General features: G+C 44.2%; 1 protein-coding gene across 6 annotated transcripts in view; it reads left to right on the forward strand.

Annotated features, from left to right (window-relative positions):
• Positions 1-15,330, forward strand: part of LOC108440944 (phosphatase and actin regulator 1) — a 122,649-nt gene that overhangs the window by 67,958 nt on the left and 39,361 nt on the right. For all 6 annotated transcript variants that reach the window (XM_017720150.2, XM_037544407.1, XM_017720148.2 and 3 more), the window contains exon 3: positions 11,440-11,520. In XM_017720150.2, the coding sequence (XP_017575639.1) occupies positions 11,440-11,520 (81 nt within the window). The remainder of the gene's footprint in view (positions 1-11,439; positions 11,521-15,330) is intronic.

The raw sequence follows: 15,330 nt of genomic DNA on the forward strand, positions 1-15,330 counted from the left end.
GGGTTGGAGGTTAGGGAACCTGCCCTGTGACCAGAAGGTCGCCAGTTTGATCCCCTGAGCCGACAGGACACAACTGAAGTGCCCTTGTTCAAGGCACCTAACCGCCGACTGCTCCCCGGGCGCTGTGGATAGGGCTGGCCACTGCTCTGGGCAGTTGTGCTCACTGCCCCCTAGTGTATGTATGTGGTGTTTCACTGCGTGGATTAAATGCAGAGGTGAAGTTTCCCAGCTGGGTACTACTAAGGATCACTTAATCTAATCTAATTTAGTACATTTCATTTAACTGAGTGCATTACTTTGTGCATCGCAGTAAAAACACTTTTTCAGGATTGGTGAGCTGCAGCCGTCCTCTCACTAAATCTAAAATCAGAAAGGTTCCAATAGAGGCCTGTTGGTCAGTTATCCATGCAGTTTAACAAGAGTGAAGACGTTTTTGGATTTTCTGAGCATGATGGGGAATCACCCTAGTGCTTTGAAAAGTGCCCTGTTGTTCTGTGGCTGTGGCATCAGCTAACCTGCTTCAAAGCAAATGAACTAACTAACTTAAAATCATGATGCCATGAAGGTCCCAAGGTTTTTCAGTCCAGAAACAGATACTCAGATAGCCAATCACACAGGAACTGGCAAAATTACAGTAGTTGTGGTCAGCTTAATATGCAGTAGACATCAGATACTCTATGTATGTTTCAGGAAGCCTGCATTAAACCACAAAATGACCCTTTATAATTCTCCTTTTATTGGTGGTACTGTTACCTTTTATACATACTGTCCCTGTGATGCAAAATGCCATAAAACATTCAGGATTTGTCTCAAAGACCAGAGAGCAGCAAACGCCCACTAAAAGCTTCACTCTGAGAGTAGCATGAGTGTGTCGAGAGCTCCTCTAAATTGGGTCACAACCACGCACATACAGTGTATGTAGGCTACAGAACTGTAAATAGGGAGTAGCCTCATTTACACTCCAGAGAACCTTTTAGTTCAAGACTGTCTAATTATGGCGTGTCTTCGAATAGTTGCCTTTTTTATTAAGTAAATTCCAAAAGCTTTGTGTTTCTCAAATTAATTTATGTTTAGAATAATGTAATCCTGCTGTAAATGTCTGACATCATGCAGGTGGATTTTTCAGAGTTAGTAATGGGTGATGGATTGATGAAAGGAGAGGTGGAGTTAGTTGGATAGATAGTTATTTGGAGGGGTTTCTAGCTAATTAGAGATGGATGGATGACTAGATATGGATAGATAGATATAAGTGGATAGATGGACAGATGGATATGAGTGATGGATAGGTAGATATAGGTGGAAGGTTAGATGGATGGATAGGTAGATATAGGTGGATGATTAGATGGAGATGAATGGATAGGTAGATATAGGTGGAAGGTTAGATGGAGATGGAGGGATAGGTAGATGTAGGTGGATGATTAGATGATAGATGGATAGGTAGATATAGGTGGATGATTAGATAGGGATGAATGGATAGGTAGATATAGGTGGAAGGTTAGATGGAGATGAATGGATAGGTAGATATAGGTGGAAGGTTAGATGGAGATGGAGGGATAGGTAGATATAGGTGGATGATTAGATGGAGATGAATGGATTGGTAGATATAGGTGGAAGGTTAGATGGAGATGGAGGGATAGGTAGATGTAGGTGGATGATTAGATGATAGATGGATAGGTAGATATATGTGGATGATTAGATGGAGATGGATGGATAGGTAGATATAGGTGGATGATTAGATGGAGATGGAGGGATAGGTGGATGATTAGATGATATGGATAGGTAGATATAGGTGGATGATTAGATGGAGATGGAGGGATAGGTGGATGATTAGATGATATGGATAGGTAGATATAGGTGGATGATTAGATGGAGATGGAGGGATAGGTGGATGATTAGATGATATGGATAGGTAGATATAGGTGGATGATTAGATGGGGATGAATGGATAGGTAGATATAGGTGGATGATTAGATGGAGATGGATGGATAGGTAGATATAGGTGGATGATTAGATGGAGATGGAGGGATAGGTGGATGATTAGATGATATGGATAGGTAGATATAGGTGGATGATTAGATGGGGATGAATGGATAGGTAGATATAGGTGGAAGGTTAGATGGAGATGGATGGATAGCTGTATAACTAGATATTTGAATGGAGAGCTAGTTAGGTAGAGGGATGAATGGATGAAAGAATGGATGGATAGATGAATAGATCAATTTGTATGGATAGCAAGCTAGAGAGATGGATGGATAGATGGGTAAATGGCTATTTGGAAGGATGGCTGGCTAGAGATATGGATGCATGGATAGATGGGTAAATGGGTATTTGGAAGGATAGCATAGCTAGAAATATGAATGGATGGATGGATAGATGGGTAAATAGATATTTGGAAGGATAGCTAGCTAGAGATATGGATGGAGGGATAGATGGGTAAATGGGTATTGGGAAGGATAGCTGGCTAGAGATATGGATGGAAGGGTAGATGGGTAAATGGGTATGGGGAAGGATAGCTAGCTAGAGGTATGGATGGAGGGGTAGATGGGTAAATGGGTATTGGGAAGGATAGCTGGCTAGAGATATGGATGGAGGGATAGATGGGTAAATGGGTATTGGGAAGGATAGCTGGCTAGAGATATGGATGGAGGGGTAGATGGGTAAATGGGTATTGGGGAGGATAGCTGGCTAGAGATATGTGGTGGAGTGGTGACCGTGGTGCCCCCCCTGACGAGCTGGTCCACCTGGTTAGTGTTGTTTGCTGTTGTTAAGGCTGTGCCCCCAGTCCTCAGATGGACCAGTCTCTTTGGCGTACACGGAGACTCTTGCAGGTTTCAGCTCTTGTCTTATTAATGTACACAGTCCACCTGCTTAAACAATAAAAACAAACATAACTCCATGAAATGGCAGGAATATAACGTGTTGATGGAAAAACACAATGATCACAAGGCACTTTAGATTCAGTGCGTTTGAACTAAACGGTTTTATATCATCTGGGCGGTGCTGTTCTTTATGTTAGGCGTTCGCTCTGAAGACCGGCTCCGTACTGAGTCATTTTCTGCACCAGTGAGTCTGTCTGTTAAATGAGCTCCTCTCAGATTTGTATTGGTGGATCTGACCTAATGTCTCTGTGACTCTTCTTCGGGAAATGTGATTCCACGTGAGGGAACTGGGATGAATCACCATCGTTTCTTTTCACGGTTTACTTTCCTGCGTATTGAAGCTTGTAACATGTCTATAAAGTCTGGCAGCTGAGATTTAAAACAAACTGCAGCCAAATCAGCATCTAGAAATCTGAAATTTGTATTCACTCAGCAGGCAGTGCATCAGTTTAGTGTGTTATTGACTTATCCATGCTCAAAAAATGAATACATGAAAAGAATAAATAAATGCACTTTGTCTGTGCTAACAGTGTGGCATCAGTACTTTTCATGGCAAAGAGAATAATCAGGCCTGTAACTGGATTTAGTGCAGTATATGGAATTAATATAAATAAATCATTACTAGGAATAAAAAATATTTCAGAGATTAGGTTTCAAGCATCAGAAAAAAATATTGTGAGGCATATTGGCCCTTATTCATCAAATCTTATCATAAATGAAGTGCGCATATATTTCAACTGTTTATTAGTTTCATCTTTGGCATTTCTGTTTCATCAAACACTTGTCTGGTAGGAATGCCTGTAAAAATAAGCATTATCGTTTTTAAGATTCTGCTTGATCTGTGGTTTATTAACTAAGACTGTGGTCAGTATCATCTCTAATACCAATAATAGGAATAAAAATGAACAAAATAACAATAAAACTAACTTTCTGCGCATCGCAGTCTATGATGGATCTACTCAAACACACCCACTAAACCTGGCAGTGAAAAGTTGAGTTGAATCAGGTGTGTTTGGTCCTGGAGGGCAAGTCCGGCACAGTTTATTCACAGTTGTGCCACCACAGTATAAACAGATGCTGCAGCCATTCCATGTTCCTTCTGAAGGCATATTGATCTGTGCTTTTGCTTTATACTACTGACTCCACCCATAAGATGATCAATACAACACAGAGCGAGCGTGGAAGCATCTCATACATTGCAAGAATTAGATTAGATGACCCTTATTAGTCCCACAACGGGGAAATTTCACCTCCGCATTTAACCCATCTGTGAAGTGAAACACCACATACACACTAGTGAGCACACACACTAGGGGGCAGTGAGCACACTTGCCCGGAGCGGTGGGCAGCCCAATCCACAGCGCCCAGGGAGCAGTTGGGGGTTAGGTGTCTTGCTCAAGGACACCTCAGTCATGGACTGTCGGCCCTGGGGATCGAACCGGCGACCTTCCGGTCACAAGGCCAGTTCCCTGACCTCCAGCCCACGACTGCCCCATAAAGGTAGTAAAGTATATCTGTACCTTCGTTTTTTTACACATTACAAACCAATTAGGATGTAGGTTTGCCTTGCAGAGCTCTTTAGTGTGCTCGCAAAACTGCAACGTGAAATCAAAACTAACCGGATCGTATACAGCGCAACAAAAACATGAGCCTTGGTTTGGACCTTGGTCCGGGTTTGAAAGTACCCCCAGGCACCATTTGAATAAATGTCAAACCATCTTTCTAACATTGAATTAATATTAAACAGTGCTGCAAAAACTGGGAGAGAGGTGCTGGTTAGCATCCGCTTTCAGCTTAGCTAGCATGACAACTGCCGTTTTCACAACTTAACATATTCAGTTCTGCCGAACTGAAGTGCTGATACAAGTTCAGGTCACATTGATTGAAGTCTGAGGGAATGAAGTTGAGCCGCTGGTGTTGAAGGGACAGAAAAGCGAAATGAAACCTGTTCTGTGGTGTGTGGGTGTAGCCGTGATCGGCTAACGTGACGTTAGCTTAGCGACCTCTCTACAGACCCAAGCAGTGCCACACACCCCGGTACAGGTTTGACTCTGACTAACTGCCGCTGAAGTTCAGAGGATAAGAACGAATTTCTGAGATGGCTAAAGTCGAGTGCGTGACAGAAAGCCTAAAATCTGTTCTGTGAGGTTTGGTAGCGTTTTAGGTAGCTGGCCAACTGTGCCACCCAGCACAGGCTTAGTTCCAGCTAACTGATGCCAAACAGACACCTGTTTTAGAGAATACCTGACAGCGCAAATGGATCACGTTCTGTCCAAACTATTGTTTTTAAAGAAGGTGCACACAGTCCAGAGCTCAGCGACTCCGAACGCTGTTCAGTTTCTCATCGGCCTCGTTTTTTTTGGCCTTCTAGAAAACTGGCTGTGGGTTCTGCTTTGCCGTTCTTAAATCCTTGGCTGTAACTTTAATGTTTGAGGGTCCCAGTTTGGTCTCTGAGGAGATTAGTCCAGATGCTAAGTCAAAAAACGTGGCTCCCTGTTTTGTGTCTGCAGCCCAAGGAATTACGTAACATGTCAAAATGCACCATACAGGCCTGTAGCTGGTGGCGTTATGTCATAAACCTCTCGCTAGCTACATTTTTAATGTTCGGCCTGGCTGAAAGACTCTATCTGCGGCTGGTTTTGGAGGAATGGTATAGTTTTAACATGTCTAGTGCAGTTTGCTCTGAATCACACGCTCTGATTCACTGAGTGACATTTTGCTTCTGGGCACATCTGCCTAGCAGGCATTTACACTCGGCGTCCTGCTCCTCGTGGGGATTCGAGGTGGTGAGAATTGATTCATTTCCATAATTCAGATGGTTTTGAAGAACTTGTTATGAAGTGAAATTCAAAGGACATTGGGATTATACTGATACGGAGATACTGAGATTCATGTAAGCTGTGAATTCCACACTGACACCACTGTACTGGACTGTGGATTTGGCACTAACTTTCAGGGCTTGACCGATATGAACATTTTGAATCCTGATGCTCATAAGGGGCTAATAATTCTTGTAATTGCTAATATCTGTTTTATGATCTGTGTGCCATATTTTTATATTCCACGGGTTTTAATTAACAAAGCTTTATTGCCGGTCAGTTCTTAGTTGTTGCACTTCTCAAACTCAAACTTTAATATATAATATGAGCATTTTTGCAGTTCTGTTTACTGTAAATTGCTCCTCGTATTTCTTAGTTTTCTGTTCATTAGGAGATTTCTTTGTGTTATAACCTGTTAACATGTTGGAAGTCAGGCTTGACGAGTTTAAATTTGCTAGGTCAGCCTTTCATCATTGAGATTAATTGTGTAAACTGCCCTGCTTTTCTGGGCGTGTTGTTGATGTTGATATTTAATTGGATCTAGTGCAGCACAGTATGTGAATTGTTTGTGATTGTATTTTGTGGAAGCTCTGGATTTTTTTTCCCATCAAACATCATGATGAGTATTAGTTTCTATTATAACGCAGAATACAGTAATATATATTACTACGTTTTGGCCGTATTGCCCCCTCCTGCTTGTAGCTCCAGTCAGAACTCGGACACCAAACCTCTCTCGGCTGATCGACTACATCTTTTGTTGGTGGGGAAAAAGTGCACATTGATTTTTCTCATCATGTTCTTTAAACTCTCGTTCTGTGTGGCTAAAATGAACCAGTGCTTCCCTGCACTCTCCTCAGCCTCCCTCACGGGGCTGTGCTAGAGGGAAAATGTGGGTTTCAGCAGAAAGGCTCAAATCTCAGCTTTCAGCCTGAAGTTTGCTGCTGGTTTGCTCGTCCTCTGGTTTGCAGTGAGCACTGATAGGCGACCACATCCAACTTCAAAGCCTTCTATTGAAAAGCCATTTCCACTCTGCTGCAAACGGCTGCGTGGTGCAAGCAATTGGTAAACATCCCTCCTCTTAAACCCCCAGCAGCTCGTTCAGACCGCGGCCCGAGGAGAGCGAGGCCTCGCCGGACGAGCGAAGTGATGACGTCGTCTGGAGGCTTGTGCTGACGTCTTTCATGGATGAATCATAAAGATTAAGCCCCCCAGAACGTGGCAGAGTTGAAAGTAACAGGAGTGATACGAGTCCCAGTAGAAAAGACGTTTGGAGCTCAGCGTTTGGCCAGATGTCTCAGGAGAGCGACAGCGCTGGTGGCGAAAGCACTGGCGCTTCTAGTGAAGAGGAAAATGGCTCAGCTAATTACAGCAGCATTGAGGGGCTGATGAGAACCAGCCGTCCACAGTGAAGGACTTGAAAGAGTATCCAGACGTTATGGACACAAACAAATGAGAGAGAGAGAGAGAGAGAGAGAGAGAGAGAGAGCGAGCGGAAGGGGGGGTGAGAAATGAAGCATCAGAGAAAGAAAGGTGAGTTAGAAAGAAAGGGTGAGAGAGAGAAAAAAAATGAGAAGGAGAAGGAGCAGGGGAGAAAGGAAAGAGGAAAGAGGGCAATAAATGGAGAAAGGAAGAGCGAGAGGGAGAAAGGAGAGAGATATAGAACAAAGAATGAGGAGAGAGGGAGAAAGGAAGAGGGAAAGAAAAGGAGGAAAAAAGAGCGAGAGAGAAGGAAAGGTGAGATACAGTAGAAGGAAAGAGCGAGAGAAAAAATAATGAGAGGGAGCAGGGGAGAAAGGAAAAAAGCAAAGAGAGAAAAAAATGTGGGGGGAGAGAGAGAGAGAGAGATAAAAAAAGAGAACGAAGGGGGAGAAGAAGAAAAGAAAAGATAAAGGGGGCGTCGCTGGATAGAGACACACTGCCACCATTCTGTACCATTCAGGTTTTGGTCAGGGTTAGTATTAGGGCCAAGGTGAGGGTTAGGATTAGGTTTTGGGTTGAGGTTTAGTTTAGGGTTAGTATTAGGGCCGGGGTGAGGGTTAGGATTAGGTTTTGGATTGAGGTTAGGGTTAAGGTTAGGATTAGGGCCAAGGTGAGGGTTAGGATTAGGTTTTGGGTTGAGGTTAGGGTTAGGGTTAGTATTAGGGCCAAGGTGAGGGTTAGGATTAGGTTTTGGGTTGAGGTTAGGGTTAAGGTTAGGATTAGGGCCAAGGTAAGGGTTAGGATTAGGTTTTGGGTTGAGGTTTAGTTTAGGGTTAGTATTAGGGCCGGGGTGAGGGTTTGGATTAGGTTTTGGGTTGAGGTTTAGTTTAGGGTTAGTATTAGGGCCGGGGTGAGGGTTTGGATTAGGTTTTGGGTTGAGGTTAGGGTTAAGGTTAGGATTAGGGCCAAGGTGAGGGTTAGGATTAGGTTTTGGGTTGAGGTTAGGGTTAAGGTTAGGATTAGGGCCACGGTGAGGGTTAGGATTAGGTTTTGGGTTGAGGTTAGGGTTAAGGTTAGGATTAGGGCCAAGGTGAGGGTTAGGATTAGGTTTTGGGTTGAGGTTTAGTTTAGGGTTAGTATTAGGGCCGGGGTGAGGGTTTGGATTAGGTTTTGGGTTGAGGTTTAGTTTAGGGTTAGTATTAGGGCCGGGGTGAGGGTTTGGATTAGGTTTTGGGTTGAGGTTAAGCTCAGGATTAGGACCAGAATGTGGGTTAGTATTAGGGCCAGGGTGAGGATTAATATTGCGTTTTCAGTTAAAGTTGGGGTTAGTATTACGGCCAGGGTGAGGATTAAGACTAGTCTTTGGGTTAAAATTGGGGTTAGTATTAGGGCCAGTGTTCATGTTAGGGTTAGGTTTTGTTTAGCTGAAGTACCATAAACAGTTTAATTCATTCAGATCAATAAATCATCTACTTAATGTCAGTAATGTATCAGCAGAACATCTTCAGGAAATTTACTTCAGCGTATTCAGATGCTGGACTACTGCTACTTCGCCGATGTGTTGTTGATGTGTTTCTGGTTCTCTCTTAAGACTTCATTAATCAGTGTTACCAAGCTTTGAATCGTTAAATATCTCACTGCTCATCTCTCTCATGAGGGTGAGTGTTTATCATGCCACTGTGTCTTTTCCCCGGCGAAACTCTAGGGTTATGGTCTCCTCATGCACATCCTGCACCTACATGTGCACGAGTTTGTACTCTATCTCACGTGCACATCACGTGAACGCTCATGCTCCACTCCTCCTCTCTCTGAGCAGCTCTGTGTCCTCAGCCGTGCCATTAAAGCAGCATTCTTCAGCCTGCAGGGGAGGACCGTGCATGGCAAGCAGAAGTGCTAATGCTCTTTCACAATCTTAATTGGTTCCTTTACAGGGGCAGAATCTGAAATTACTAATGCGACAAACTGCCTCGTTTCTGAGAGCAGTGGAGGGGTTGTAGTGGTGGGGGGGGAGGAGAAAAGTTAAGTCCCTCAACTGTTACGGTCTAAAAATAGCAGAGCAGTGCTGCTGGGACTTGGCTGCTGCAATCTGAAGCGTTACTGTAAGAACTGTGCTCACTGCAGCACCGGCTGACTTTTATCTTTTCCATTCTACTGAAAATGAAATCATAATGAAACACGCTGACTGCAGTACAGTAATAGAGCAGAAGGGTCTTGTAGGATCTTACGGTTTTAGATCTGATGGTTAGCAGGGCTGGAGACGAAGAAGCAGCGCTCAAAAGGCACTGACGGAGAGCTTTATTTGGGCCTGAAATTTTGTCCCGAACCTAAAAACAGCCCATAACCTTTCTCTCAGAGTTCGATCCAAGCCACATCGCCAAGTTTTGAGGCACCAACTGACCGAAGCCTGAGAAAATTCTGGCTGAAACTGACTCAAACTGGCCCAACATCACCCAAACTGCTGAATTAAGCATGATATTTAGGATCAGGCTTTGGGTTGAGGTTAAGTTTAGGCCTATGACCAGGGTGAGGGTGAGGATTAGGTTTTGGCTTGAAGTTAAGGTTAGGGTTAGGATTTAGGGCCAGAGTGAGGGTTCGGGTTAGGTTTTGTGTTGAGGTTAGGATTAGGATTAGAGCCAGGATAAGGGTTAAGATAAGGTTTTGGGTTAAAGTTAGGGTTAATACTAGGGTCAGGGTTCGGGTTAGGATTAGGTTTTCCATAATTGTTCATTTGACTGGGACCAAGGGGCCGAGCCCAACAACTGAAAGACAACCCCACACCATGATCCCCCCTCCACCAAACTTTACACTTGGCACAATGCAATCAGACAAGTGTCGTTCTCCTGGCAACCGCCAAACCTAGACTCATCCATCAGATTGCCAGACGGAGAAGCGTGATTGGTCACTCCAGAGAACACGTCTCCACTGCTCTAGAGTCCAGTAGCGATGCTTTGCATTGTGCTTGGTGATGTAAGGCTTGGATGCAGCTGCTCGGCCATGGAAACCCATTCCATGAAGCTCTCTACGCTGTTCTTGACCTGATCTGAAGGCCACATGAAGTTTGGAGGTCTGTAGTGATTGACTCTGCAGAAAGTCGGTGACCTCTGCGCACTATGCACCTCAGCACCCGCTGACCCCGCTCTGTCATTTTACGTGGCCGACCACTTCGTGGCTGAGTTGCTGTCGTTCCCAATCGCTTCCACTTTGTTATAATCCCACTGACAGTCAACTGTGGAATATTTAGTAGTGAGGAAATTTCACGACTGGACTTGCTGCACAGGTGGTGTCCGATCACGGCACCACGCTGGAACTCACTGAGCTCCTGAGAGCGACCCATTCTTTCACTAATGGCTGTAGAAGCAGTCTGCAGGCCTAGGGGCTCGGCTTTATACACCTGTGGCCATGGAAGTGACTGGAACACCTGAATTCAGTGATTATGATGGGTCATGCTGGAACAGGAAAGGGTCTTCCCCAAACTGTTCCTACAAAACTATACTTGTCTAAAATGGCTTTGTATGCTTTAGCATTAACAATACACTGGAACAAAGGGGCCCAAACCCCTGAAAAGCAGCCCTAATCTCCACCAGAATTTACTTAGGATTTACTTAGGATTTACTTTACTGGTAGGTAGTGTTCTCCTGCCAAACCGAGAGTCATCCATCAGACTCCCAGATGGTTAAGTGTCATTCATCATTCCAGAGAACACGTTTCCAGTGCTCCAGAGTCCAGTGGCAGTGTGCTTAACCCCACTCCAGCCGGCGCTTGGCATTGCACATAGTGATCTTAGGCTTGTGTGCAGCTGCTCAGCCATGGAAATTCATTTTGTGAAGCTCCTGACACGCATTTTTTGTGCTGATGTTGTTTCCAAAGGCAGTGGAGCTCTGTAATGAAATGATGCTACAGAGGGCGATTTTTATGCAAGATGGACTTCGGCACTCGGCTGCCCCGCTCCGAGTTTGTGGGGTCAGCTGGTTCGTGGCGGAGCTGTTGTTGCTCTTAGTCGCTTCCATTTCATGATAATAGCACTTACAGTTGACCGGAACAGATCCAGCAGGGCAGAAACTTCACAAACCAACTTGGGGTAAAAGTGCCACCCTATGACTAAGACACGTCACTGAACTCTTCAGTGTGGCCCGTTCTTTCCGGCGTTTGTCTATTGAGACTGCATGGCTATGTGCTTGTTTTTACACACCTGTTAGGAGTGGGTATGTCTCAAACACCCGAACTCAATAATTAGGAGGGGTGTCCACATACTTTTGGACACTGTGCATATTGTGCAGCCAGTAAGAGCCAGTATTAACTGTCCTTTTTGTTTGTGTCCTCAGCTCTGGAGAGGGAGATGTCTGCAAGGCAGACCAGAGAGGATCTGATAAAGCGAGGAGTTCTGAAGGAGATCTTTGAGAAAGGTGAGTGAGTTCTGATGGTCAGATATGACTGTCCGTTCGCAAATATTGCAGGGCTGCAGACGGAGGTTCCCAGTATTCGTAGACATTCGTATGGTGTCTGTTAAAGGAGAATTCCAGCAATTTCATTCATTTTTTTTTTGTTTGTTTTTTCAAATTTTTAGATCGTTTCACCACTGATATGAAATCACTTCAGTTCATTTTAGAGAAACAAACTCAGATGTCTTTACAGTGGTCCTGATAGGAACCTGGGGTCACAATGACTACAACACTAATGCAGGCTTTTTTTTCCCACCACAAACCCACCAGTAAACCTACACATGTCACGAGTTATGTGGAATGTTGATGATGGTAAAATAGTGAATACATTTTGCATACATGCATGCATGCACACATATATGTACATATAGATAGATAGATAGATATACACACACACACACACACACACACACAGTCTGAATTATTCATAGTGGTGTTCATAAATCCCTTCACTCATAAAGAAAAGTTTATTTAAATGTTTCCTTCATTACTATTTTTGCACATTTTGCCAATCCTGATAAGTCCTTAACGTTTTAATAGCGTCATTACAGTATTAGTGGCTCATTTGAAGCTAAATCATAGCACCAGTGTGAGCGCTCGCTTGTTTTTTAAAGTAGTCGTCGGCACTTTTGAAGACTCCAGGACAGCTGGTGTTATTTTTAGATCAGTGGTCACAGAGCTGCACACTGAGACTCCATTGTCTTCTTCTATAAAAGCAATTGCTGTGTAACCACTGCCTGACCGAAGGCCCTAAATATAGCTTGGAATCATTTACACAGTGAACCCTTTGCTTTGTTCTCTGTAAATGACCTGTTTACGCTCACTGGTCACTTTATTAAGTACACTGTCTTGTGTCTACACTCTCCACTGACCATATAGGAGCACTTTGTAGTCCTGCAATTACGGTAGTCTGTTTCTCTCCATACTTTGTTACCCCCTTTTACCCTGTTCTTCAGTGGTCATGACCCCTATTGACCTTCACAGAGCAGGTACTATGTGGGTGGTGGATCATTCTCAGCACTGCAGTTATATTGACTTGGTGGTGGTGTGTTAGTGTGTGTTGTGCTGGTGCGAGTGGATCAGACACAGCAGTGCTGCTGGAGTTTTTAAACACTGTGTCCACTCACTGTCCACTCTAGACACACCTACCTTGTCAGTCCACCTTGTAGATGTAAAGTCAGAGACGACAGCTCATCTGCTGCTGCACAGTTTGTGTTGGTCGTCCTCTAATCCTTCATCAGTGGTCACAGGACACTGTTGGCTGGATATTTTTGGTTGGTGGACTATTCTCAATCCAGCAGTGACTCTGAGGTGTTTAAAAACTCCAGCACTGCTGTGTCTGATCCACTCAGACCAGCGCAACACACACTAACACACCAACACCCTGTCAGTGTTACTGCACTGCTGAGAATGACCCACCACCCAAACAGTGCTCAGTGAGGGTCCATGGGGCTCCTGACCACTGATGAATGGAGTAAAGACAGACTAAGAACTGATGCAGAGAAGAGATCTGTATTTATAGACCTACTGTGGTAAGTGGTGCCGGTTAAAGTGCTGAGTGAGTTTATATCATATGATCTAAACACGTTCAGTCTGTTCACCATTTTTTAAAAAAAGGGTGAAATGTTTACACCACAAATGAATTCATTAATAATGGCTGAAAGCTAATAATGCTAATGAGTTGACACAGCCCCCCTGTTAGTTTCTATTCTAGTGGGTTTTAGTGGTTTTGGCTTACACATTCCTCTCAATGTGAGCGAATGGGGAGCTTATCTGAAGGTCACTGCGTTTGACCTCCGGGTCTGATTCACCCTTCTTTATGTAAAGCTCATTTAAGAGCTTCAAGGCTGCACTGCGTTTGGTTCAGAGCCTTGACTGGCAGCAGATTAATGGGTGTTCTTTCTTCTTCCTCTTCCTCCTCTCATTTAATTTTTCTTTTGGCATCGTGGAAAACATTTGGAAATCTGCCGTCTGATTGGCTGCGTGCGTTTAATCAGCTTACACACGTTAAAGCTCTTAGAGGGCTCCCGCGCGCGTGAGTGTGATCGTGTTTACTCTGGGTGACAGCGAAAAATACAGCGGGGATTAATTTGGGTGGAAATGTGGAATACTTGATTAGCTTATACATATGCTGAAGCTCTGAGGGGCCTGGAGTCTGAGAAGGTTTCTACTTTACTGTAGTGTGTTCGTCTATCATGAAGTCACCTTAGCCCTTACAATTTTACCCATAAACGTATCAGCAATTTCCTGGGACGGGATCGAAACGCTAAGAAAGGTCTTGGGCAGTTTGCCAGAATGAGGCCGAGTACAGTTCTTAGCAACTGCTTGATAAGAGGATGATAGTTGCTATGGCTTGTCTGGCTGGGAGATTTACACCGATCAGGCCTAACATCATGACCACCTCCTCGTTTCTACACTCATTGTCTCCACTTACTGTATAGCTGCACGTTGTAGTTCTACAGTTACAGACTGTAGTCCATCTGTTTCTCTGATACTCTGTTAGCCCCCTTTGATGTGGTGGTGGTGGTGGTGTTAGTGTGAGTGGATCAGACACAGCAGTGCTGCTGGAGCTTTTAAACACCTCAGTGTCGCTGCTGGACTGAGAAAAGTCCACCAACCAGAAACATCCAGCCAGCAGCGTCCTGTGGGCAGCGTCCTGTGACCACTGATGAAGGACTAGAGGACGACCAACACAAACTGTGCAGCAGCAGATGAGCTGTCGTCTCTGACTTTACATCTACAAGGTGGAATGACAAGGTAGGAGTGTCTAATTGAGTGGACACAGTGTTTAAAAACTCCAGCAGCACTGCTGCGTCTGATCCACTCATACCAGCACAACACACACTAACACACCACCACGTCAGTGTTACTGCAGAGCTGAGAATGATCCACCACCCATATAGTACCTGCTCTGTGAGGGTCCATGGGGGTCCTGCTGTCTGGACTACAGTCTGTAACTGTAGAACTACAAAGTGCAGCTATACAGTAAGTGGAGCTGATAAAATGGACAATGAGCGTAGAATCAAGGAGGTGGTCATGATGTTGGGCCTGATTGGAGTATATGAGACAGTCATGCATTATATTTTCTCTGTATATTTTACTCCATGCCAGATATTTGTTCATTTGATAAATATATAACAGAATTTTCATATAATATGAATTTGAAATTTTGAATTCTTGGATTTTACATCTGCGAATGAAAAGTTTGGTGGTTATTATTATGTGATATTGAGAAGGGCCAGACACTTTTATATTATTTGAATACTTTTATTGTATTAATCTTAACCTATGTACCCCTCTATTGTTTTGCTGCTTAAAACTGTGACTTGAGTGCTGCGACTTACTGGGATTAAGTTACTGGTATAGTGTTGATTTATGGTATAGTGTACAAAGAAAAAGCCGTGTAAAGGCACATGGCTAATGAACCAACCATTAAAGCATGGAGCTCGGTCATTCTGCTCAGCCGCTCAAGCCTCATGTGGTCAAACGTGAAATGAAAGGACAGAGCTTCGGGCTTTAACCGCCGTTAAACCATGGCGAGGGACCAAACGGCACGCAATCCTCTGCATCGTTGGCTAAGAACATCTGCATAGCACCGAAATGCCAATTATGCAGGTTGAATTTGAATCAGGCCACTATTACTGAAAGGACCGTCTTCGGGCAGCACTGTCCACAACCGGCCTGCTATCTGCTCTGCAGCCCGTCAAGATAATTAAGTTGCATAAAAATGATCAAAAGCATCAGAAGCGTGCTACTTAAGGAGTCGAGCTAGTG

The sequence above is a fragment of the Pygocentrus nattereri genome, chromosome 2 (assembly GCF_015220715.1).
Source record: "Pygocentrus nattereri isolate fPygNat1 chromosome 2, fPygNat1.pri, whole genome shotgun sequence".
In the NCBI taxonomy this organism is placed as follows: domain Eukaryota; kingdom Metazoa; phylum Chordata; class Actinopteri; order Characiformes; family Serrasalmidae; genus Pygocentrus; species Pygocentrus nattereri.